General features: G+C 40.2%; 1 protein-coding gene across 2 annotated transcripts in view; it reads left to right on the plus strand.

The window, feature by feature from the left end:
• focad (focadhesin) overlaps nt 1-24,244 on the plus strand; it is a 149,479-nt gene that overhangs the window by 112,980 nt on the left and 12,255 nt on the right. For both annotated transcript variants that reach the window (XM_062449575.1, XM_062449576.1), the window contains 21 exons: nt 887-1,075; nt 1,366-1,487; nt 3,141-3,233; nt 3,621-3,709; nt 4,141-4,182; nt 14,833-14,941; nt 15,306-15,422; nt 15,649-15,887; nt 15,969-16,058; nt 16,170-16,317; nt 17,534-17,653; nt 17,786-17,908; nt 18,651-18,728; nt 20,523-20,594; nt 20,701-20,803; nt 21,081-21,161; nt 21,287-21,415; nt 21,614-21,729; nt 21,883-22,143; nt 22,336-22,425; nt 22,790-22,967. In XM_062449575.1, coding sequence (XP_062305559.1) covers nt 887-1,075; nt 1,366-1,487; nt 3,141-3,233; nt 3,621-3,709; nt 4,141-4,182; nt 14,833-14,941; nt 15,306-15,422; nt 15,649-15,887; nt 15,969-16,058; nt 16,170-16,317; nt 17,534-17,653; nt 17,786-17,908; nt 18,651-18,728; nt 20,523-20,594; nt 20,701-20,803; nt 21,081-21,161; nt 21,287-21,415; nt 21,614-21,729; nt 21,883-22,143; nt 22,336-22,425; nt 22,790-22,967 — 2,589 coding nt within the window. The remainder of the gene's footprint in view (nt 1-886; nt 1,076-1,365; nt 1,488-3,140; nt 3,234-3,620; nt 3,710-4,140; nt 4,183-14,832; nt 14,942-15,305; nt 15,423-15,648; nt 15,888-15,968; nt 16,059-16,169; nt 16,318-17,533; nt 17,654-17,785; nt 17,909-18,650; nt 18,729-20,522; nt 20,595-20,700; nt 20,804-21,080; nt 21,162-21,286; nt 21,416-21,613; nt 21,730-21,882; nt 22,144-22,335; nt 22,426-22,789; nt 22,968-24,244) is intronic.

Genomic DNA, 24,244 nt, shown 5'->3' on the forward strand with positions numbered 1-24,244 from the left:
TTAATTCTGTTCCGGAAGTAGTGGGTTTTAGCACCAGTTATGTGAGCAGAGAAGGATTTAAGGAGAGAGTGATACTTATCAAGGTCCAGACCGTCTTTGGACTTGCGCCATCTCCTCTCAGCTGCCCGAAGGGTGGACCGTTCTTCACGAAGAACATCCGTGTCAGTGGGGTGGGACGTGAACTCGTCAATGGGAAGGAGGATGTTACAATGGAGGAGAAATGGGAGGGGGATAGGGAGCGGAGGTTGCGACGGAAAGTTACGAGGGGTGGGGAGGCAGGAGGAGGTGGGGGGAGAGAGACAGAGAACTAGATAAAGAAAGGATCAGAGATGTGTAGTGGGGTAACAGAGGTTAAGTCAGTGATACAGTTACGTGTCAGGATGAGGTCGAGCTGTTTTCCTGCCTTGTGGGTCGCCAGTGAGTTCAGCAGCGTCAGGTCGAAGGAAGTCAGGAGAGACATGAAGTCGACGGCCTGCGTTCCTTTGAGGTGGATGTTGAAGTCCCCAAGGATTATCAGCGGGGTTCCATCATCCGGGAGGACGCCGAGGAGCATGTCCAGCTCTTCCACAAAGTCGGCTAGCGGTCCTGGTGGGCAATAGAGGACAACTAAGAGTGATTTGATAGGATCAGTTAGCATCACATAAGGGTGTTCAAATGATTTGGCAGTGACAGAGAGTAGGGTGGATGTTTTTTTGTTTTGTTTTTAATACTGGTTCAACTTCTTTAAGACATTTTCTTTTTTAAGTGTATGCAAATTCTGTTAAGTTATTATTGTTATTATGTTTGTTATTAATTACACATTGTCAAAAGTAACAAGTAACCCAGTTCTCCATAGACTACAAGCAATTGCATGCAGTTTTTACATCCTCACCCTCTTCTCTTACAGCCCTCGAGAGTCTGCTGACATCACTAGTAAAGCAGGAGATGAGCAAGATGCCCCGTGGGGTGTACCACACAGCTTTGAAAGGAGGGGTATTGCGTTCAGATCAACTGAAAACAGTGGCAGGGATCCCAGCGTTCATGTTGAAGACCTATGAGAAAAACAAACAGCCTGGTTTGAAACCAGGACTGGCAGGTATTTACACTCCCCTCTCTATGTACGTAAACTACAGTAGTAAAAAGAGAGACCTGGCATAATACACCCATTCTACTTACAAAATTGTATTTCGTAAATACGATTTCTTTCCACAAATACATTTTTGATCAGAATCACTTAGTACACAGTCCTGTTTTAAAATTGGTGTCTAATATCCTTTTCATGACAGTTAAAAACATAAAGCAAACACTTCACATTGTTAATTATTTAATTATTTTGCGTACTACCGATGTGATTGCATGTGTCTGGGATGTCTTTGTGTTTTTCAGCTGGCCTGCTTCTTTCCTACGACCTGCCTGTTCAGACGGACCGCAACGGTCAACCTATCAACCGATTCTTGCTCAGCCAGAGCCGCAGTTACCAACAGATGCTATCTGCTCTTATTCACGAGGTGACCTCATTTGTGCACCCTTCTTACATTTTCCTCTCTGCAACATTTTACATTCTCTGTCTTGTACCTCAAAACAGAATCTCCCATATTATCCTGCCCCTTACTTCTGTCTGATAAATCTCCCTGATGAACTCCTCTTTTCTGAATTTCTTCCTACCTTTCTCTATAATAATTATTTTATACTTTGTGAATATACACTTGTGTATATATACTGTGCTCCAAAAAGTTTTTTGTTTTTCTTCTTAATGTGTGTGTATGAGATTGAAGTGTCTCAAGGAATATCTGTATTAACAGCAGATACATTCTGGTTAACTTGCATAAATAACTTCCACTGAACAGGCCAGATGTAACAGAAACAAACATTTTTCACTTCATAAAACATCAATCCTGTACCAACTATAGTGGAAAAGATGTTTGTAGTGTGTTATATCTAGGGATGCATATTGATAAGATTTTAACGATTCCGACTCCTTATCAATTCCTGCTTATCGATTCGATTCCTTATCGATTCTCCCCTCTACAGTCAACTAGGTATGTGCGTCCTGCACCCCCCCACACACACACTCGTTCTAAACAAATTTCTCAAACTGGCTTTGACTGGCTCTAAAATGAGCTAATACCTACCACCTCTAGGCCTCTTCAGGCCTCTGTTTTCAAAACAAAATCTATTCGAAGATAGAAACTTTCAGTTTCCTTTTGTTCAAGCTTCTATTACTCAACACCAGTAGGACTTACAGGGGTCCTAACAACAGGGAAATAACTTCAGTGTCACCTTTCAAAAGAGACCATTTACATGCATGTACTACAAATGGTTCAACAACAGCTTTCAATGTACTTTGGGTATGTTGTTTAGGCGTTTTCAGGCACATTTAACAGGACTATTAAAAGGTTAAACAATTAAAATGCTAAGTTTAATAATGGATTAAAAATCGATATGCTCAGTTTAATAATGGGACACGCGAACGTTTGCTGATAACACACGCCGCCCCGATAACGTGAAATGATCAATAAGATCAATACTAATGGGAGACGAATGCCGGAGCTAAAATGTATGCTTCAAACGACGGGACAGAAGATAACTAGATCGACTACACACAATAAAGGCAAATTGCTTCACACAGTAACAAGTGGTTGTGATCACTTTTGAGCAGTTTAGCTCTACCATAGATAGTTAGAGATGAAGCGCGAACGTTAGCTGCGCTGCTGCATGCATCGAACACATGACGTTCCAGTAACTTCATTCCTTGCTGTGTGTTCAAATGCTTCTTCATATTTGTAGTATTTCCTCCCTTTGACGAAATAGACTTTTTACACGCGTTACAAGTGACGTTGTTGTCATTTTGTCGTGTGAAATACAACCAAACTTTAGAACGCTTCTTCCTAGTTGCCATGTTTGCTGCAGTCTGTCTGAATAAACTATAAAAGTTCGCGCATGCGCAACGGCACAGAGAATCGTTAACAGAATTGTTAAGGAATTTTGCTAACGATTCCAAGGAATCGATTCACTGGAACCGGTTCTAAACAAGAACCGGTTCTCGATACCCATCCCTAGTTATATCACATTATTTTCTAGTATTTTTGAGAATGAGAATGTTGCTTTTGTGATGACAATTATTCAGCATTCTCGCTTTTTCTCTGTACTTCTGTGGACAGGTGAACATACAGCCATCAGAGTGGCATCGTGCACTCCTACTTCCTAAAGGCTGGCATGGGTTCATGACTCGAGCCTTCCATGCCGTTTTACAGGTATGTTTTTCTTTAACTCAGTTAGAACCCCGGATGCCAGGGTGCAGTCTCCAAATACACGTCTAAACAAAAAAAGCATTGTATTTAATAGTCGTAGCATGAGACACAAACTCGGATACTACACTGTATCCGAGTCTTGTATGAAAAGTGCTATATAAATAAAGTATTACTTACTTACTTACTGCTTGCTCATTTCTCATTGTGGCCATGTGAACAGTCATTGAAGTTATCATGGTTTTTCTAGTAGATATATTTCACTGACTATGTAAAATTCATTTATGGGTGTAGTTTGAATATGGTCAGTGGATTTAGTTTACCTATAGTTTTCACAACTTTTAAATGGGCTCCAGTTGTGGTCATTTTTTCTGTGACTGTGTCTGGCACTAGGGTCGACGAGCAGAACTTGAAATTCAGAAGAAGCAGGCCAAGGAGAGTCTCGAGGAGCTACAATACAAACAGCACTGCGTCTGGCTCTGGTTAGAAACACAAGCACACATACAAAACATACTGTACACAAACAAACCTATAACTTTCATTTTAGTCATCCAGCATCACATTTAAGGTAGTTACTGTGTTGTTTAAAAGAGATTAAAAGAGGCCTGGTTCTTCCTCCAGAACAGAATATAGAAATGGTAAATGGTTGTGTTTGTACAGTGTACAAATGCAACACTGACACACAACATTGTCTTTATTGCCAAGAGTTATTGGCTAGCCACACTACAACTATCTACAATGTCAACCATGTGACTAATACACTGACATAATATAAAGACAGGGTGTGTGGTTATATATGCATGTAGTTTTGTGTGTTGGAAAAGGGGGAAAGCATTTGTGCTTGTAAATAAATAACATGAAACATATTTTACAAATGCTTCTCTCTCTGGAAACATGTTTTTCCATCAAACAGGGTCAGGGACCAGCTCACTGATGTCGTCAAATCTGCATCAAAGTTAGTCTGTCTCCAGTTTCTCTCTTTTGTACATTTATTGGCAAAACGTGAAGAAATTCTATATTTTATGATTTATGTGCATGTAACAATGTGACAAATAATATATTAATATTTTTATTATTCAGAGTGATGTTGTTGTTTGTGCCAAATCCACACAGTGTGTGGGCTACTATCACATTAGCCAACCCCACCCAGCCTTTGGCCAGGCACAACCTATATTCTCTGTCATTATATTCTTCATTATTATTTTCCCACCCCTAAAAACGTTAACTTCTTGGAGATAGTTGGCTACCTAAAACGGCAAGACAGCTGCAGAAACGCCACAGGCAAAGGCCAGGGTGATAACATGTAGCTTAGCTATGTTTCCAGGCTGTGATAACACCCTGTATAATGATGATCATAAGTCCTGTAGAGCAGTGTTTCCCAAAGACTGGGTCGCGACCCTCGGGTGTGTCGCATGAGATTTTTTTGGGGTCTCCTTGTTACGATCTGCATCTCTGCCAGTGGCGATTTCTTTAAGACTGCAAATATTTAAAAAAATTATGGTCAAGTATTTACTATTGTGTTAACATTTTAAATGTGTTTGAATACGTTCAACTCGAAGACGAGTTCGTTCAGAATCAGCTACGTATTCGTGCAGGTCTACTGATTGATTTCCTTCTCATACATTCCCGTAGCGTGGCGCTGCTTTGAACAGTTTTTTTTCAGTGCTTCGAAACTATACGCTCATTGGATAAATGCTGCGATTATGGGGTGAATGCAGGAGTGGACTGGCCTGGACGCTGGCATTCTGCGTGATGATTGGAGGGCTGTCGAAAGACTGCATCTACTTTTGATTGACAGTGATTTTGTACTGTAAAAAAGAGTTCAAGTTCAGTCCCATCACGGACTTTGCAACTGTAATTGAAAGACAAACTGCTGCAACTTATTTCTTGGTAAGGCGAAATTGCTAGCCAATTTTCATCATACATTTCATACAATTATACACTACGTTCCTTGTTTCAGTTTAACCTAATTCCCACATTTCCTTCGAGTTTAATATTTTTTCGTTTTGATCGTTTGATTGGGATTTTCTGTGCTCACAAAAATGAAGACAAAACACAGAAACAGACTGAATGCTGCGCCTGATATGCGTGTTGCGCCCTCCTCCTGCACCCCGGACTGGAACGCACTACAAAAATGCAGACAGGCCCACCTATCCCATTAGTAGGCTAATGTTGAAATGGTACAACATGTTTTGTATAATTTGTAATCTTTTGTTGAAATCTTATGTTGGAAAGAAGAAGAAATGGATACCTTCTTTAAATATTGCTGGTTCAATTGTTCAGAGATATGTGATCACTCCGTCTGACATAGCTTATTAACAATGGCAGTAGGCCTACAAGTTCTGAAATAACAATAAAATATAATTTATAAAATAACAATAAAATATCCTCATTAATGGTCAAATCCCTTTATTTTGTGATTTACGAATAATGTCTATTGGCTTGGGTTGCGAAGGCTTGTGACTTTTAAAATATGGGTCCCCAGAATAAAAGTTTGGGAATCACTGTTCTAGAGCAATCTGTCATTCAATATCCGAACAAGCGCAAGGCGGTTTTCAGCGCAGATAGCTGGTCAGACCCATCAGCAACCGATGCAAGCACACCTCACAATTCTCTAGTTATTAGTTACTTTATCGGGTGTGTGTGCCTTTGGCTATATTCTGTCTCATATATATTATTATGTATTATTTATTTTGCCACCTTAACCCGTCCCTCAGTTTTTGCACTAGGTAGACAATGTTGGTGTCCGAATGTTCGTCTTGGTCCAAATTGCATGTATCTTCCCGAACATTCCGTTGGACGGATTAGCAGACATCCCAACTCTCCCGGAAGTTCCGGGAGTCTCCCGCATTTCAATAGTGGCTTCCTGACGCCCACAAATGCTATAGAATCTCCCTGAAATCTGTGATTTTGTATTTATAGCGAGCGAGAGACTGTCCAATGTTCATTTCTGGTAGAGACAGGTGCAAATCGCGAGTCTCTGCAGGTTGGGATGTCTGGTTTAGGCTTAATTTAAGTTTTTGTAGTGAAAAGTGAAGCTAACTGTAGCTAACTAGCTAGCCATAGTTACAAACGTCACTAACATCACAAACCCGCCCGCTCATTAACTTCTGGGAGATAGCTAGCTACCTAAACTGCAAGACAGCTGCAGAAATGCAAAGGGAATCAGTGCAAGCCTAACGTCACAACGTCAGCACACATTAGCAACGACTCATAAATACGACGTGCATAGATGGTACTAGTGATGGTAAGTTCGGATCATTTTACTGACTCGGTTCTTTGAATCTCGTTCAGTAAAATGAACGATTCTTTATCCTAGTCATTCGTTCATTTCAACGGCGGGGGGGGGGGGGGGTGTACATTTTGTAGCCAATTCCCTGGCCTAAAGACGTCCACTGAAAACATTTATCATATTCGCATGTAGTCCTGCATGTAAACCAGAAGATACTATTTTAAAAGAAATTCCTGGATTAAAATTATGCATCATCATTTGTATGGTGAATCGCTCTCTGAGAGTACTCGTTACTCCCGAGTCATACTAATGATTCGTTCAAAATGAACTAATCGTTCACGAACAACACATCACTACTAGCAGAGCCTGTTTAAGGAGAGCCTGCCCACTCCCTATAGACCAATTTTTTGTTTGTAAACATTCGGGATGCGCGCGCAATGTGGCTGCAGAAAACCGGGAAAGGATAGCCTTTATAATGGCTAGAGAAGTACACGGATTATACAAATAGTTCAATTTTTCAAAATACCAAAAAGGTCGAGGAGGACAGCCTTTAAGAGAAAAAGCGATTCCCCATTGATCTGTCACATCTGAATTTTAATTTGGGTTACGAAAGTCTTGAAATTTGAGTGAGAATGTCGCCCGGTAGACTGCATAGTCTTATGCGGCAGCCATGTCTTCACGTCATGTCACAAAGTTCATAATTTTACAGTCAATTCTACACCTAAGAAGTCGAGCAGGGCAGCTTTAAAGAGATATGGGAATTCTGCTTTTAGCCAGCTGGTCCGATTATTTTTGTGATTTGTGTAAAACTGGCAATCTGAGTGAGACTGCGTCCCTGTTACACTGTTGACTCGGGTCGCTCACTGGCAGTGTGCACAATGTTGTATTTCACTCCATTCTACACTATAAACGTCAGGGAGGACTGCCTTTTGTAGATATGAGCCTGCTGAAGATAGCCAGCATCTCGGATTTCTTTAACCGAGCCTGTTTCATTCGTCATTTGCCTGAGAAAGTGACCTCCGTTAGCCAGGCTAGTTTTGCCCTATCACTTGGTCAGGCTATTTTAATTAAAGGTATTGGGGGTCAAGTGACTTTTGTGCATGGACAAATTAAACGTAAATGTACAAGTACATTTACGTACATTTACGTTTAATTTGTCCATGCACAAAAGTCTCAAAAAGTTAATGTCAAGCCCTGAAATCCAGTGGCCAGAGATACAGTTAGGTCCATAAATATTTGGACATTGACACAATTTTCATCATTTTGGCTCTGTATAACACCACAATGGATTTGAAATGAAACAATCAAGATGTGCTTTAAGTGCAGACTTTCAGCTTTAATTTCAGGGTATTTACATCCAAATCAGGTGAACGGTGTAGGAATTACAACACATTTGAAATGTGGCCCCTACCTTTTTAAGGGACCAAAAGTAATTGGACAATTGGCTGCTCAGCTGTTCTATGGCCAGGTGTATGTTATTCCCTCATGGGAGTTCGTTATTTCATTGACAAGGAGCAGATAAAAGGTCTAGAGTTCATTTCAAGTATGGTATTTGTGTTTGGAATCTGTTGCTGTCAACTCTCAATATGAAGTCCAAAGAGCTGTGAAGCAAGCCATCGTTAGGCTGAAAAATCAAAACAAACCTATCAGAGAGATAGCAAAAACATTAGGTGTGGCTCAATCAACTGTTTGGTACATTCTTAAAAAGAAAGAACGCACTGGTGAGCTCAGCAACACCAAAAGACCCGGAAGACCACGGAAAACAACTGTGGTGGATGACAGAAGAATTCTTTCCCTGGTGAAGAAAAACCCCTTCACAACAGTTGGCCAGATCAAGAACACTCTCCAGGAGGTAGGCGTATCTGTGTCAAAGTCAAAAATTAAGAGAAGACTTCACCAGAGTAAATACAGAGGGTTCACCACAAGATGTAAACCATTGGTGAGTCTCAAAAACAGGAAGACCAGATTAGAGTTTGCCAAAAAACATCTAAAAGACCCTGTACAGTTCTGGAACAACATACTATGGACAGATGAGACCAAGATCAACTTGTACCAGAATGATGGGAAGAGAAGAGTATGGAGAAGGGAAGGAACTGCTCATGATCCAAAGCATACCACCTCATCAGTGAAGCATGGTGGAGGTAGTGTTATGGCGTGGGCATGTATGGCTGCCAATGGAACTGGTTCCCTTGTATTTATCGATGATGTGACTGCTGACAAAAGCAGTAGGATGAATTCTGAAGTGTTTCTGGCAATATTATCTGCTCAGATTCAGCCAAATGCTTCAGAACTCATAGGACGGCGCTTCACAGTGCAGATGGACAATGACCCGAAGCATACTGCGAAAGCAACCAAAGAGTTTTTTAAGGCAAAGAAGTGGAATGTTCTGCAATGGCCAAGTCAATCACCTGACCTAAATCCAATTGAGCATGCATTTCACTTGCTAAAGACAAAACTGAAGGGAAAATGCCCCAAGAACAAGCAGGAACTGAAGACAGTTGCAGTAGAGGCCTGGCAGAGCATCACTAGGGACGAAACCCAGCGTCTGGTGATGTCTATGGGTTCCAGACTTCAGGCTGTCATTGACTGCAAAGGATTTGCAACCAAGTATTAAAAGTGACAATTAGATTTATGATTATGTTAGTTTGTCCAATTATTTTTGGTCCCTTAAAAAGGGGGGGGGCACATATAAAATGTGTTGTAATTTTATATGTGTAATTTTATATGTGTAATTTTATAAATACCCTGAAATTAAAGCTGAAAGTCTGCACTTAAAGCACATCTTGATTGTTTCATTTCAAATCCATTGTGGTGGTATACAGAGCCAAAATGATGAAAATTGTGTCAATTTCCAAATATTTATGGACCTAACTGTATATGATGACCTGATCAACACTCCACCCGGGAGAAGTTTGTCTTTTGCATCCGACATGCGCAGTTGAGCATGCTTGACAGTCATGTGACGTAGGGTGCAAATTGGTCTATTAAGCCCCATTGTACCGAATTTTGTTGCAGTTCCACCAGCGTTCCACTGGGAGTGATCTCGGTCGAGTGCAGAATGGGAGTCTATGGAGCTAAACTGCTAAATTGCTAAACTAAACTGCTAAATGTGTCTCTTTCACCTGATTTTCGTTGAGAAATCTCAGATTTGATAGTAGTTTTTGCATGTTCAACATTGATTATAGGTCAAAATTTGAATGTACGAGTACTTATGTCCTTTGGATGAGTGGAGGGTGAGTCGTTATTGCCCATAACACGCTAGCATTCTGCTAATGAATGCTGATTGGTTAGTGAAGGACTGACAAACACCACAGATCCCGCTTGATGGCATCCAAAGTGGAATCAGAATGTCAGAGCATTAGCAACATTAGCAACAATATTAGCAAGCCAAAACTCTTTCTAGCATGTGTATTGACAGGGAGAGCCTAACCTGTCAGTGTTGTCGATGCCTCGAGAGAAAAAAGGAAGTGACCAGAGCTTGCCGTAATGGGGTATCTCTGGCCGTACAATGTGTATGACGTCATTGACATTTTAAAAGGCTTTGTAGAACAAAAGGCGACTTAAAAAAAATCTTAAACCCAGCAGTGTGTATTTTTTTTGCCTCCCCTTTCGAATTCAACATTCAAATTACTAGACAAAGAATTATATCCTGAGAAAAGTGGATTTTGAGGGGTATGGCTCCATAGACCTCCATTCGTTCTGCCCTCGACCGTTAGCGCCCTCATATGGAACTAGAGTTGAACCACATATGTATATATGTCTATGAGTGGAACTGCAGAACCCGGAAGTTTCCCGCGAGTGGGAGTTCTCCCCATAGATATATATAAAGACTAGATGTCTTACGGCAGAGTCTACAACGTCCGCACATGGCAGCCATCTTGCTAAAGTCAACCTGCTCACCCATAACATTGTGTTGGTGCTACAGGTACTTTTTAAATGACCATAACTTGCTCAATTTTCAACCGATTTTTAAACGGTTTGGTTTGTTATCAACGTCAGAGATGTCGTTATTATTATAAGTTTTTTTTTAAATAGAATAGAAGTATGCAGTGGCATAACGACATCTCTGATGTATATAAATACATATATTTATTTATACTTACATTTATTTATTTATACTTACATTTATCCACGGTGTAACTTGCTGCAGCAAAATAAATCTGTCGGCCCCCGTCACCAAGTCAGGGGGTGGGTTAAAGCCTCTGGTTGGTGAATGAACAGTATTACACACCAGGCAGACTCAACCAGTCGATCAAGCTCTCTTTGTTCGATCTAGAGGGATCCTCTATCGTCTCACTCTGCAGCTGTAGGGGTGTGCAATACTGCAAAATGTGGTATCGATATGATACCAAGGAGTAAATACAGGGCCAGTATTGCCAATACCGATACTTTTTACATAGAAAAGCAGTTTATCTACTTTCGTAGATAAACGTAGATAAACGTAGATAAATGTAGATGCCTCTCTAGTTCAGTTTTGCTATTTCACATCACTGAGGCATTAGCATCTGTTGGACGACACGCGACAGCGGTCCGTTTTCAATCATTAAAATAATAAACATGCCTCACTAATAAATATAATTTGTTATGACATTAGATTAGAAGTAAAAGATTTGTTGGTGAAATTATCATTTAAACCAGTGTAGCTCACTGTAACGCTGTTGTAACGGAGTGAGAACCGTTAAACTCGCTCCTCAGGTATGTAAGAGGCCACCCATCTGTCCATATAAGTGAAATGTTCCCCTGAGCTGTAACACAGGAGTAAAAATGGACACCAGAGACAGCAGACAGTGAGCTCTCCAACTACTTCTAGCACATTAGCTACCATTTCACCAAAATACCATAATTCTACACCGAGTAGCCTAATATCAAGTTAGCGGTTTGCACTAACTCATAGCAGAGATACCTCTGGAAAAGTTATCTAAGTTAAAAGTTATAATTATAACAAGCACACAGAACTGAGTGATGAACTGCTGGCGGCAGTGGATGGTCCAGGTGCGACCGGAGGAGGAACGGCCGGGAGGGCGATGCTTGGTACGGCTCCGCGCTGCAAGATAAGCTGTGTGTCCCTGAACCCTGTCTGTCTCTGGTCCTTGTTAAAATTATCCGCCGTGAAATGGTCACTGCAGAGGCGGCTGTTGGAGTTTATCCGAAGCTTTACATTAGCGTGGCTCTTCACAAAATCAATCCACCTATTTTTCCTTTCCTCATCAATAGGTAAATTAAATAGCGCTGCAGCGTAGCTGAAGTTCTTGCATCCAGGGAAGATGCAGTTGCGGGTGGAGGGAGACATCCTGAAGCTAGCTAGCTAGCTGATGTGGACTACAATAACAGTACAGCAGGAGGAACCATTAACCCTTGTGTTATCTTCGGGTCATTCTGACCCATCAGTCATTGTGACCCACCGTCGTATTGTGACAACTTTACCGCATACAAAAACAAAGTGAAGCATTTTCTTTTAACCGTTGGGCTGTCTCAGACCCCCCACATTGCAAAGGTTAAAAGAAAATTATTTTTATTTGTTTTTGTATTGGGTAAAATTGGGTAAACACAACGATGGTTCGTTATGAACCTTTGGGTCATGTGACCCGAAGGCAGCACAAGGGTTAAGTGATCTGACGTAGATGGGTCAAAATTACGTAGATAGGTAATTTTTTGGCTCCGCCCATTAAAACCTGATGTGAAAACGGAAGAGAAACTGTTCTACGGTCTAACTCCACATTTCAGTGCGACGTTTTCGCGCTTTGCACATGCTTTCAGGAACTCGTTTCACACGTATATAATGTACTGAGAAGCAAATCATGGAATTTGCTTTACAGGATCTTTAAGTTTATTTTCTCAAAATCAGCTTAGCCTACCAATAAAAAGCAGTTTTGGGTTCAAAGTGATTACAACCACTTGTGTGATGTTAAATTGCTTCACATTTAAAAATCCAAAAATAAATAATGGGTAATCAATGGAGCAAGGGCTTACTCTGATATCAATGTAATGTTAGCGAATGAGGAGTGAGAAGCCCCCCCCCCCTCCCCCTTGCTAATATTTAGTCTCCGCTGTTTGTCCAAAAGAACTGGCTTCATTTCTAATTTCCCTTTCCCTTGTTTGGAAAAGGATCAAAGACAAGTTAAAGGGGTTGTGAAAGTTGAAAACCATCCAAGCTGAATAGCCGCAGCTTATTTGTGTTTTACTGGAATAACATTGAAGCATATGAGAATATATATATATTTAAAAATATATATTCCCCGAGGAGCATGCCCTGGACCCCCGAGGGGGTTCGGATCCTTGTCACCTTTTTTTGAGTTTGCACCCCTGCTCATAATCCGTTTCCATATAGTGGAAACGTATACTGTATTTTTCGGAAAATAAGCCGCATTTTCTATAAACCGCACACCACCAGAATGGGAGCTTTATGTTTGTAAATCGGATTATAAACCGCACTAGAATATATGCCGCACTTGATACGGGAACAATGATACCAAGCAATGCATGAGTATAGGCAGTACAGAATGCCGTTGTGTAAAATTTCAAAAACTAAAGTAAGTGCGTAATGTATGTTTTCTATTGCCCAGGAATTAACTCATATTTACCCTTAGACGCGTGAGTTCTCAATATTTCCGACGGTCCCCAAAGCGTAAGTTATTTTTCTGAAACGGTAGCTAGCTAGCTTTAGTTAGCTTCCGGGCTAAGTTATCTTAGCCCGGAAGGGAGTCAGGTGGCTGAGCGGTTAGAGAATCGGGCTAGTAATCAGAAGGTCGCCGGTTCGATTCCCGGCTGTGCATAATGACGTTGTGTCCTTGGGCAAGGCACTTCACCCTACTTGCCTCGGGGAGAATGTCCCTGTACTTACTGTAAGTCACTCTGGATAAGAGCGTCTGCTAAATGGTAAATGTAATGGTAAATGTAAATCTAGCGAAATACTCGTAGCAATGCTACTACCATGCAGGCAGACATCCCAACCTGCAAAACTAATTTCTGGGAGGTGGCTTCACCGACTACGCATATATGCGACGTTATGCTGTGAGACTCGCATTCGAACAATCACATATGTGCGACGCTACTCCTTAACGGGTTAAATATAATTCACGAAAAAAAGTGTTTCTACTGTTGTTTTGTTATAAAAACATTCTATAAGCCACTTCGAAATATAAACTGCACCAGCACAAGAACTTGTACTTCCGAAAAATACAGTATCTAGGAATATGTGGTCTCAAATATACATAAAGAGAAGCTTTCTTTTATAAGAAGCTAACAAAGTTGAATGTGCTTTTCCATACTTACAACACGGATTCTCTGGATAGACGGTCACATGAGCCCTGAGTCTTCAGGAAGGGATGTTGTTACTGACAATAATCGCTTCAGTAAAAAAAAAAAAAAAAAAAGCATACTTGTTTATTTTATTTGGGCATATTTTCAGTTTAGAAATTCCATCAGAGATACTGCCAGTGACAACATTGTTAGATATTAGGTTAGGACAATTTTTACACAGGATTGACCAATTTATTTGTTTTGATGGAACTTTTTCAACTATGTGAGGCTGCAACATAGCCTATCACCATAACCTCTTTCACTAAGGGAAATGACAAGAGAACCCTGTTTCATTCTACACTTAAATCTTAGTATTTTGAAATGTAAATGAACAGCAACAAATGTATGCTTATTAATCTATGCCATCTTCATAAATAATAAGTATGCATACGTATTTAAAATATACAGAAATATCCATTTTAAAATGTCAGTAACAAAACTGACGCTTCAGCAACCAACGCAGGCACACCTAACAATTTCCCCAGAAAATCTACCTTCTTTAGTGATTTATATTTTAAGTGATTAGTACTTAATAGCTCTTTTTACCTTACAACTGAGTACCACATTCATACTGTTTATCAAACACTACTACAATTGCAATCCAGGGTAATCCTGTGATCTAACTTCTTAAAAATGTAAAAGAAAAAAGAAAACCTTATTCATACCCTCTTGGTTAGTTCATGGTAACTAGATAAATACTTCTTGTTGTAATATTCACCTTAAAATAAAGTAGTACACTTGCACAGATTATAGATTTGTGTTTCACAAACTAAATTGTATCGCTAACTGCCATGTGCCAAAACTTCACAGACTAGAATGTTACAGAGGTTACAAATCTAAAGATAAGAAGATTGCTATTTGGAAGATAGATTGATAATGACAGTAAATCAGTTTGACCTGTTCTTACCTAATCCAAATAACTTATTAGTAAAGTGCAGTATTCAGTGTACAATCTTCCCTTTTTCTTGGCAATGGATGCTGGCATTAAATGCTGTAGAGACGAAACCCATGCTATCAAACTGGTATACTTTAAATTACTTTTACTCCTCTTCACGCTTATGTTTTTGGTAACAGAGACAGCCCTGTGGTGCAAGGGAACTCCATCTTGGCTCTGAGCGTTCTGGCCACTGTCTTGGCCAAGTATGAGACTGATCTACATACAGAAACAGAGGTCGGATTTAAGGTAGGAATCTGGTGTGGAGTAGTCCATTTAACCCATTACTTTTAATTATTAATCAGACTACATGGCCCCATTCGCAAAATGCAAATGGAAATGCAATCTGTCAGTCCTCTCATCAAGGCGAGTCTTGACGTTAACCAAGGTCACTTCCTCGTTCAGTGACTTGGATAACACTGAACAGTCGGCACGTTCGGCCACGCCAATTCTGTTATTACATGTACACCCCTAGTAACTAATTGTATTTCTCAGAACATTAATTCATTGATCTTTTGGGATTCAATGGATTTGGGTCTTAAGACAAACGATTTACTACCACTGAATTACTTTCGTGTATTGTATATCTCTGTTATTTGCTCTGCTGCTACAGGTAGGGACGGAAATCATACCCACAGCCACCTGGTTAGCCATGTTGATAGACACACTACTTAGCATCATCAGCAGCACCTATCAACCCAAAGGACTCGTCTTCCCCTGGTTCCAACACGTGAGTACAACAGTACTACACTAGTACTACACTAGTCAGACTTCACTGTACCACACAGAACAGTGTATAAAGGGCACTTGCTGAACATCACTCTTGTTATCTGCTCTTCACTTTTATCTTCTTTGCTTTGCACTGTTCAACCCTATCTCTCCACTGCTCTGCTCTCCTCCCTTATCCAACTTTACTCTTTTTTTCTACTTTACACAATCTGTTCCTTCTGTCTCAGCGATCCTATTCTGGAGAAAACACAGCTAGCATCATCGCCCGCTCCTGTGCTGCCCTGGCTCTATCCCTGATGGTGCCTGTGCTGGTCTCCAGGCACAAGGAGTATCTCCCTGAGGTTATGTCCATCCTGAGAGCAGGCCTGCCCGATTCGCCCTCAGTAGATGAATCACAAACTGTCCAGTTCCATAGTGGCCTTGCCTTGGGATTGGTCCTTTGCAGTCTGCACGAGGAACGTCTTAGGTAGTCTCTTAGTAAAACAATTCTTAACTGAATAGTTTTAAAGACTTTCTGCATACAAAACTCTCTCATTCTCGTTAACAGTGATGTGTCAGATAAGAAGATGACTGATATGCTGAGGAACTCACTGGATACTCTAGAAGCCTGCTGCTTTGACACCAACCTGGAGTACAAGTCAGTTGTGTGTTTGTGTTGGTGTCTTATAATGCAGCACATTGGTAGTAATCATCAGTACAGTCAATACCATCTTACCTTTCTCTTCTTTTTCTGACTGTACCTTGCTAGTATGGGCTGTGTGCTTGGCATGGGCCTGGTGTTGGTGGCTCTGTGTGGCAGCGGGCAGGTTGACCACAAGACAAAAGTTGCCGGCACCCTGGACAAACTGCTATTAGGCCTCCAGGAGAGTGCAAACCAGGGACGCATGCTTCAAGAGGTACCATCAATAAAATAAAATAATAAAAAACGTATATTACTGAAATAATTGGCCGTGGGTTTGTTGTCCTGATGTCCAGTGTAGTTTGAATTAAGAATGAGCAACGAAGATTAAAACTATCATTTTATCTCCTTAGAATAAAAAAAAAATCAACTCAAATTACTGATGTAATTTCAAAGTCAAAGTGAACTTTCAATCAGACCATGCAACAAGTAGTTACACAGACAATCGATTTTAACATTTGACATACTCGTGCAAACAGACATCAACAGGTTAAAAAAACAACATACGATAAAAACAACAATATAGAAGTAAAGTGCTGAATAGCAGCATGGATACTATATGTTATTGTGCATATGAAGTGCAAAGTGCTGAATAGCAGCATGGATACTATATGTTATTGTGCATATGAAGTGCATAGTGCAGACATTGAGCTTACAGAGTTAAAAAATAAATAATTTAGCAGTCAGATTGGTCCTTAGTGGGTGTATGTGGTGCAGGAGCACCTGTTCATGAGATTTTCTTGTGTGTTGAGTAGTCTGATGGCCTGTGGGAAAAAGCTGTTGCTGAGTCTGGTAGTCTTGCACTGCATGCTGCGGTAGCGCTTGCCAGATGGTAGGAGGGTGAACAGTTCGTGTGCTGGGTGGGTTGGGTCTATGGTGATAGTTATGGCTCTCTTGCGGCAGCGGGACAGGTACATGTCCTCAGATGAACATTTTATATTACTTAATATGTACATATTAAAAATATATATATTTGTAATTAAATATATGTAGCAAATGACAAATACCTTATTCAGTTGTACACACAATAATTGGCTCAATATGCAGTTGAAGTTGGCAACACCTAATAGTGACAACAATGCCCTCTTAAAGTGAATTCATAAGGCAATACTGTTAGTCTCACCTTCAGTTTTGTCACTTAAAAAAAATACCTTTTCCTTAGGTTTGTGGTACTGTAGGTCACTTACTGTGTATTTACTTAATAAATGCTTTCTTTAACCTGACAGGAAAATAAAAAAGTAACTATTCCTATTGTTATAGATTGATATTAATATTAGAAATATTTTTAGTGTAATCAGTCACAAAATCCAGGTTAACTCTCATATACCAAAACTTCATATACAAACGTATACTAACAAATACTAACACATTTTGTTTTCCCTCTTCATTTTATTCCTCCTCTCTTTTCCATTTCCCCCCATCCCCTCTCTTAGGTGTTTGCCTACTCGTTAGCTTGTGTGGGTGTGTCAGCCTTTAGTGTAGGAATTGTAAGTGCCACCAAAGCAGAGGAGGTCATGAACACAATCCGCAACAAAACAGAGGAGAGTCAACAGGTTAGGAGACACCTTGGTGTGTGCGTGTAAAAGCGTTATTTTCATGGCTATAGTATGTATACACTCTATGTTGCTGTTACTGTAGCCGATTAGGTGTGTCAGATGTGTGTCAGTCCTTTGTGTGTTTTTCAGACTCCAGGTTTCTCACTAGCCCTGGGTCTGGTGGTTCATGGACTGTCACAATGCGGCCATGGCAAGGTTGAGGACATTCACCCTCGTCTCTTAGCTGCCTGGATCAAGATCCTACTTGCAGAGGTACTGTGGATTAGTGATGGGAAGTTCAGATCATTTGACTGACTAGGTTCCTGGAATCTCTTTCAGAATGTTTTTTCAAGTAATTTTGTAAATTTTCGGGAGGGGGTTCAACATTTTATTCATGCTAATCCCCTGAATACGTCCACTGTTCCAATCATATTCCAAAGAAAGAAATCTTAATGGCTCTAAACCAGCCAAGAGAAATTACTTTAGACTATAGGAAAGAGAAATAGTTCAGCATTTTACTGGGTTTTTGGTATTAAGTCTCATTTATTTTTCATGTGACTTGCATAGGCTCAGTAGAGGAAACATAAATTATTTGTTTACCTCTAAACTCATGCATTTGTTACGTGAAGAAAAAACTAAAGACCCGAAGACACAGTCGAGAGGTGAACAAATCATTTCTGTTTCTTCCACTAAGCCTATGCAACAGTCCCGATTCATGGCCACGAGATAATGAACAAATCACTATCTGAGAGTAATCACTACTCCTGAGTCATATAAGAGGTTTGTTCAAAGTGAATGGATTGCTCACAAATGGAACATCATTACCATAAATCAGACCTTGGTTAACTTTGTCTAATTGTTTGCAGTGCAAACCAACTTTGACTAAATTAACTTTGACTAAATCTAACTAATTGTTAAAGTTCATTTGTTCAAAGCGCTTTCTGGACAGGAATAGTAGTACCAAGGAGTTTGGAGAATGTTGTTTCTTGTTGATTGACCACATGCTCCATTTCAGGACTGTCCTACCATGCAGAGGTTGGCTGCTGTCAATGGGTTGGTGGCACTGGTGGGCTCTGAGAGTAACCTTACTCAGGTAATGAATCTGGACTAGCAAGGGCATTGCTAGTCCCCCCCCCTCCCCCTTCAGAGAGATCTGTAAAAATATGCCATAATGTGAACCTACAGTAAGTCCTCCAGTTTATTCCATCTCAGCCTATTGGATTTAGGTTGTGTTAATCTCTGCATAGTTACTCACTGCTTTTCACACCAATCCCAATTGTATTGTTGGGCACCTGATTGGTTAGGGACTAGGCAAATTAGTACATTTGTAAATTATGCAATTATTCCACCCACATGATGGAGCTGATCTCACAAACAAATAATTTTCACCTGCAAGCTTTGAACAATAGTGTTAGACTATATTGTACATCGGTGTGTTAGTAGGTACTGTAGAGCAGTGTTTCCCAAAGACTGGGTCGCGACCCTCGGGTGGGTCGCAAGAGATTTTTTTGGGGTCGCCTTGTTACGATTTGCATCTCTGCCAGTGGCGATTTCTTTAAGACTGCAAATATCAAAAAAATAATGGTCAAGTATTTACTATTGTGTTAACATTTTAAATGCGTTTGAACACGTTCAACTCGAAGACGAGTTCGTTCAGAATCAGCTACGTATTCGTGCAGGTCAACTGATTGATTTCCTTCTCATACATTCCCGTAGCGTGGGGCTGCTTTGAACAGTTTTTTTTCAGTGCTTCGAAACTATACGCTCATTGGATAAATGCTGCGATTATGTCCTGCCCACGGACGCTCATCATCTCTGGGGGTGAATGGAGGAGTGGGCTGGCCTGGACGCTGGCATTCTGCGTGATGATTGGAGGGCTGTCGAAAGACTGCATCTACTTTTGATTGACAGCGATTTTGTACTATAAAAAAAGAGTATTCAAGTTCAGTCCCATCGAGGACTTTGCAACTGTAATTGAAAGACAAACTGCTGCAACCTATTTCTTGGTATTTGCTTGCCGAAATTGCTAGCCAATTTTCATCATACATTTCATATAATTATACACTACGTTCCTTGTTTCAGTTTAACCTAATTCCCACATTTCCTTCGAGTTTAATATTTTTTCGTTTTGATCGTTTGATTGGGATTTTCTGTGCTCACAAAAATTAAGACAAAGCACAGAAACAGACTGAATGCTGCGCCTGATATGCGTGTTGCGCCCTCTTCCTGCACCCCGGACTGGAAAGCACTACAAAAACGCAGACAGGCCCACCTATCCCATTAGTAGGCTAATGTTGAAATGGTACAACATGTTTTGTATAATTTGTAATCTTTTGTTGAAATCTTATGTTGAAAAGAAGAAGAAATGGAAATGTTTTTTTTAATAGCCTACATTTATGTCCAAATAGGCACTTATTGGATACCTTCTTTAAATATTGCTGGTTCAATTGTTCAGAGATATGTGATCACTCCGTCTGAGATAGCTTATTAACAATGGCAGTAGGCCTACAAGTTCTGAAATAACAATAAAATATAATTTATAAAATAACAATAAAATATCCTCATTAATGGTCAAATCCCTTTATTTTGTGATTTACGAATAATGTCTATTGGCTTGGTTTGCGAAGGCTTGTGACTTTTAAAATATGGGTCCCCAGAATAAAAGTTTGGGAAACACTGCTGTAGAGGGTTATACCCTGCCCTAGTGCTCTCGGGGTTCCAAATTCTCAGCCTTGTGTTTTGGGCTGCTGCGCCTCGTAAAATTTGTTCCAAAATGGACCCCAAGATGGCGTCAAAGATCTTTCATTGCTACAGTGGCCCAGTAAATAACAGTGAGACATTAAATTGATTGACTGACTGTGACAGTGATTGATTTGTTCCCCATAAGCTGAAAAATCAATCAGAGCAGTCCTCTCTGCTGCAGAGCAACGTAAATGAAGTAATCCGGGCAACAACACAGGTAATACCTTCACAACTTTTCAACATTATTGAAGCATAATTTATGATGTAATTTTCTGTTACTGATATCATACTGATAACTACTTATAACCACACTTCTATCATAGATTATTACTTACTCAAGGGCCATCGGGCTGCAGTCTAACAGTGCGTGTCTACTGGGCCACCTGCACTTGGCCCAGATGTCGTTGGGTCATAGTCCCACAGCAGGTAAGGCCCCAAGAGAGAGAAAGAGTTCTCGACCACTCTCTCGAACGACCTGTAGGTTACATCTGCATGTCTTTCGCTATGACCGGTCCAGAGTACTCTGTTAATTCTTAATTTGTACAAACTAAATAAATTGTATTGAAACCGCCATCTTGACTATTCAGATCTACACAGTGCCACTTGAATTTTTCCATGACAGTGTGCCACCTATTTTATCTAGTAGATTCAATGACACAATCTCTATTTTCTCTTTTTTTATACATTTCTCTTTTTCATCCAGTTCCTCAAGGCTTCAGTTACCTAACAGAGAAGAGTGTCATAAGATCTTTAGGGGATTTCATCACAGAGGCAGGAAGAAAAGGTTTGGAAACTTTCACTTCCCTCCAATTGATTTTGTCAGTAGCAACCTTTCAGACATATTAATGCCTCCTTTTGCCCTAAAATTATTAAGTTCATGGCTTCCCACTTCCAATTCTTTCTGTCAAGGACCTGAGGTGACCCTTCCTGAACTGGTTAAGACAGCGCTTGGTCCTCTGGCAGCAGTAGGCAAAAGTTTCCAGTACCCTCCAATCAACTGGAGTGCCATACTCTCCCCTTTAATGAGGCTAAACTTTGGTGTGCTTTACCATAGAACATGTACAGTACACCCACACACACCAAATACACACACTCACACTGGTATGCTTGTTCATACGCAAACGCACATATCACACTCTCACTTATACTATATACCTAAACCTAAAACAATTTTCTAGAGTTGTCAAAGCAAATTATCTTAACATCTGTGGAAATGTGTTATTGTGCCTTTTGTAGGTGAAGAAGTCCAGCATCTATGTATGGAGCTGGCAGCGAGTCAGGCCCAATCTTCCCAAAGTGCCTCTCTCTTCTTAGGGTCCTGGCTATGCTCACCTCTTGTATACAGTCTTTCGGTTCGTTTGGGCAGGGTGGGAATACAAGAATTATGAGTATCCTACTTGGAAATTGCACAAATAGCATAGACTGTTAGATTACATACATGGGTTACAAACAGTATTTGAAGTATTCTGTCCCCTGTGATTTTACCAACTTTTCCCTTTTTCTAGTGTCACACACGAGGCCACCTATATGACACTCTGAGTGTGTGGATGAAGTACGTGCCAGAGGATAAGCTTAAAGTGTTTGTGGAGACCCTGGGGGTACAGCAGTTCCACCCTGAGCTCCAGCCACAGCGCCTGGACCTCTGTCTCTCCCTCCTCAGAGGCCTGAGCCAAGCTATGGCCCTCCCCAACCCACCCAACCACTGCTGGGCCATCTTATGTTCCACCACAGAGAAAATATTTGCCCTCCTCCCCAACAACATACAGGTAACAAGCCCTAAAAACATACCTATAAATCAGTTTCTTGTTTTTGTTGAATAATAACATGGCTACATAAAAAAAACAGCCTGATGGAGCACCTTGATTGTGTGTGTACTTCCCTCCTAACTGTAGTCATGACAACACCTCAGTGATCTATAACTGTAAAATTTCATAAATTATTGATTGTTTTATTTGTAGGACAATGATGTTGGCTTGTATTTGGAAATCTCCAAATGTCTGTCTAAATTGCCTGACATGGAGATTGACCGGATTGCTCATGTCACAGAGGTACAGTCTCACATTGTTACATAAAATAACAATATAAGCCAGAAGTGGGAAATTATACATTTTGGAACAACAACCACAATGAAGCGCATTTCACAGGGAATTTGTATATATATTGAAAGTTAACTTTTGACCATAAACAGTAGCTGGCCTGGTGTATGGCCAGTTATTGCAGATTTTTCTAGAAGTGTCTGGAACACTATCGCAAATACATTCAGTTACATTCATCCTAGTGCAAAACAAGCTAAATGTTCAAAATTGTTTTGTGGCTCTTGGTTTCTAAGTAGATTGCAGATTTAAAAGGGATGTAAAGAACAACAAACATCTCTTCTAAGTTTGTAAAGGCTTTATGTCCACACTCTTTCAGACTCAGGTGGAAAAGACATGCTTTGTCTTGGCCCATCTGACTTCCCAGGGACGAGTACCACTACTGGGGCTGAACAATGTTATTTCCGCAGTGCTGCATGGTTGGCCTAGCCAGCGGGTCGGCTGGCTTCTCCTGCAAACCTTCCATCAATGCCGTTTGGCATCCAGCCCTAACACAGGTCAGCCATCTTCAGAATTGTGGTCAAAAAGCTAACCACCCACACCTTTTAAAAAAAGCAAATGCCATCTCCAGGTTGACGGGAATAATGTTTGAAGCGTTTACAGTCAAATGTTTCGAAGTGCTGAACAATATTGGAACTAAATTTGGAAAATTTACTAAAACTTCATTTAGATTTTGTTTGTCAATGGGGTACTGTCTTAACACTACGGTTAGTCAAATGGTACTGGGGCTAGGCGAAATATAAAATAAATGATATCTCGATATGTCAAATTTCTTACGATATTCGATATATATCTTGATATGTTTGCATTTGCATTTAAATAATAAAAAAACATTACTTTCTTTTGCCCCCATTAGAAAACAACAAAAACAATTTAGATAGAACAGCTATTGTTACAAAGTACAAAATGTGTCGTGCAAATTTAAGCATTTGCCATAACATGGTATTTGCAACTTGACAAAATGGACTTCACATTCACAATTCATGCATAGGTCCTTATGTGACAGGACAAAAAGAGAGCAAAAGAGTGCCTGTGCGAGTGCAATTTTCAGTTTGTGCACATGCTCTGTGTGTGTGTGTCTGTGTGTGTGTGTGAACACAGAGGAGCCAGACAGTGATCTTAAAACACAAGCAACACAAGGACCAGCAAAGAAAAACATATATCTATATTTTTTATATATATATATATTTTTTTTTAAATGATTGCGATCTTATCGCAAAATTAACAATACATTTTTTCTTTGCCGCAATTCTGTGGGACTGTGTGCATCGAATGAGTGGAATAATCATAAATTCATATAATATATATCAATAATAAATGATTTGGGAAGGTGTGCTATTTCCCTGTCCTATCACAGTTTTGCTAAATGTTTTCCTTGGCCTACTGTGTGTTTTACAGGATAAGATAAATTGCGGCCAGAAAGAAATGTGAAGAAAATGTTATTATTGATTCTCCACAGATTTCCTTGAAACAACTTGTATATCTTTGTATTATATATGAATATAGAACTTCAAACACTACCTCACAAATGTATCACTGCACTAGCATATTTTATTGAATTTGTGCTAATTCAGTTTGTTTAATAAGGCCAATCAGATCTAATAAACCCCTTATGAAGAGGCAATGCTAATATTAGTTATTTTAGGATGTGTGAGGATGTATTTGTAGCTGTCAGTGCATCTTCGTCTGGCTTTTCAAGAACACCTGAGCAATGAAGAGCCGGGTTCAGTTACTTCAGAAAGAAGCAAAGCCTGAAGCAAAGTCCTGATGCTAG

The sequence above is a fragment of the Osmerus eperlanus genome, chromosome 23, assembly GCF_963692335.1.
Source record: "Osmerus eperlanus chromosome 23, fOsmEpe2.1, whole genome shotgun sequence".
NCBI classification, from domain to species: Eukaryota; Metazoa; Chordata; class Actinopteri; order Osmeriformes; family Osmeridae; genus Osmerus; species Osmerus eperlanus.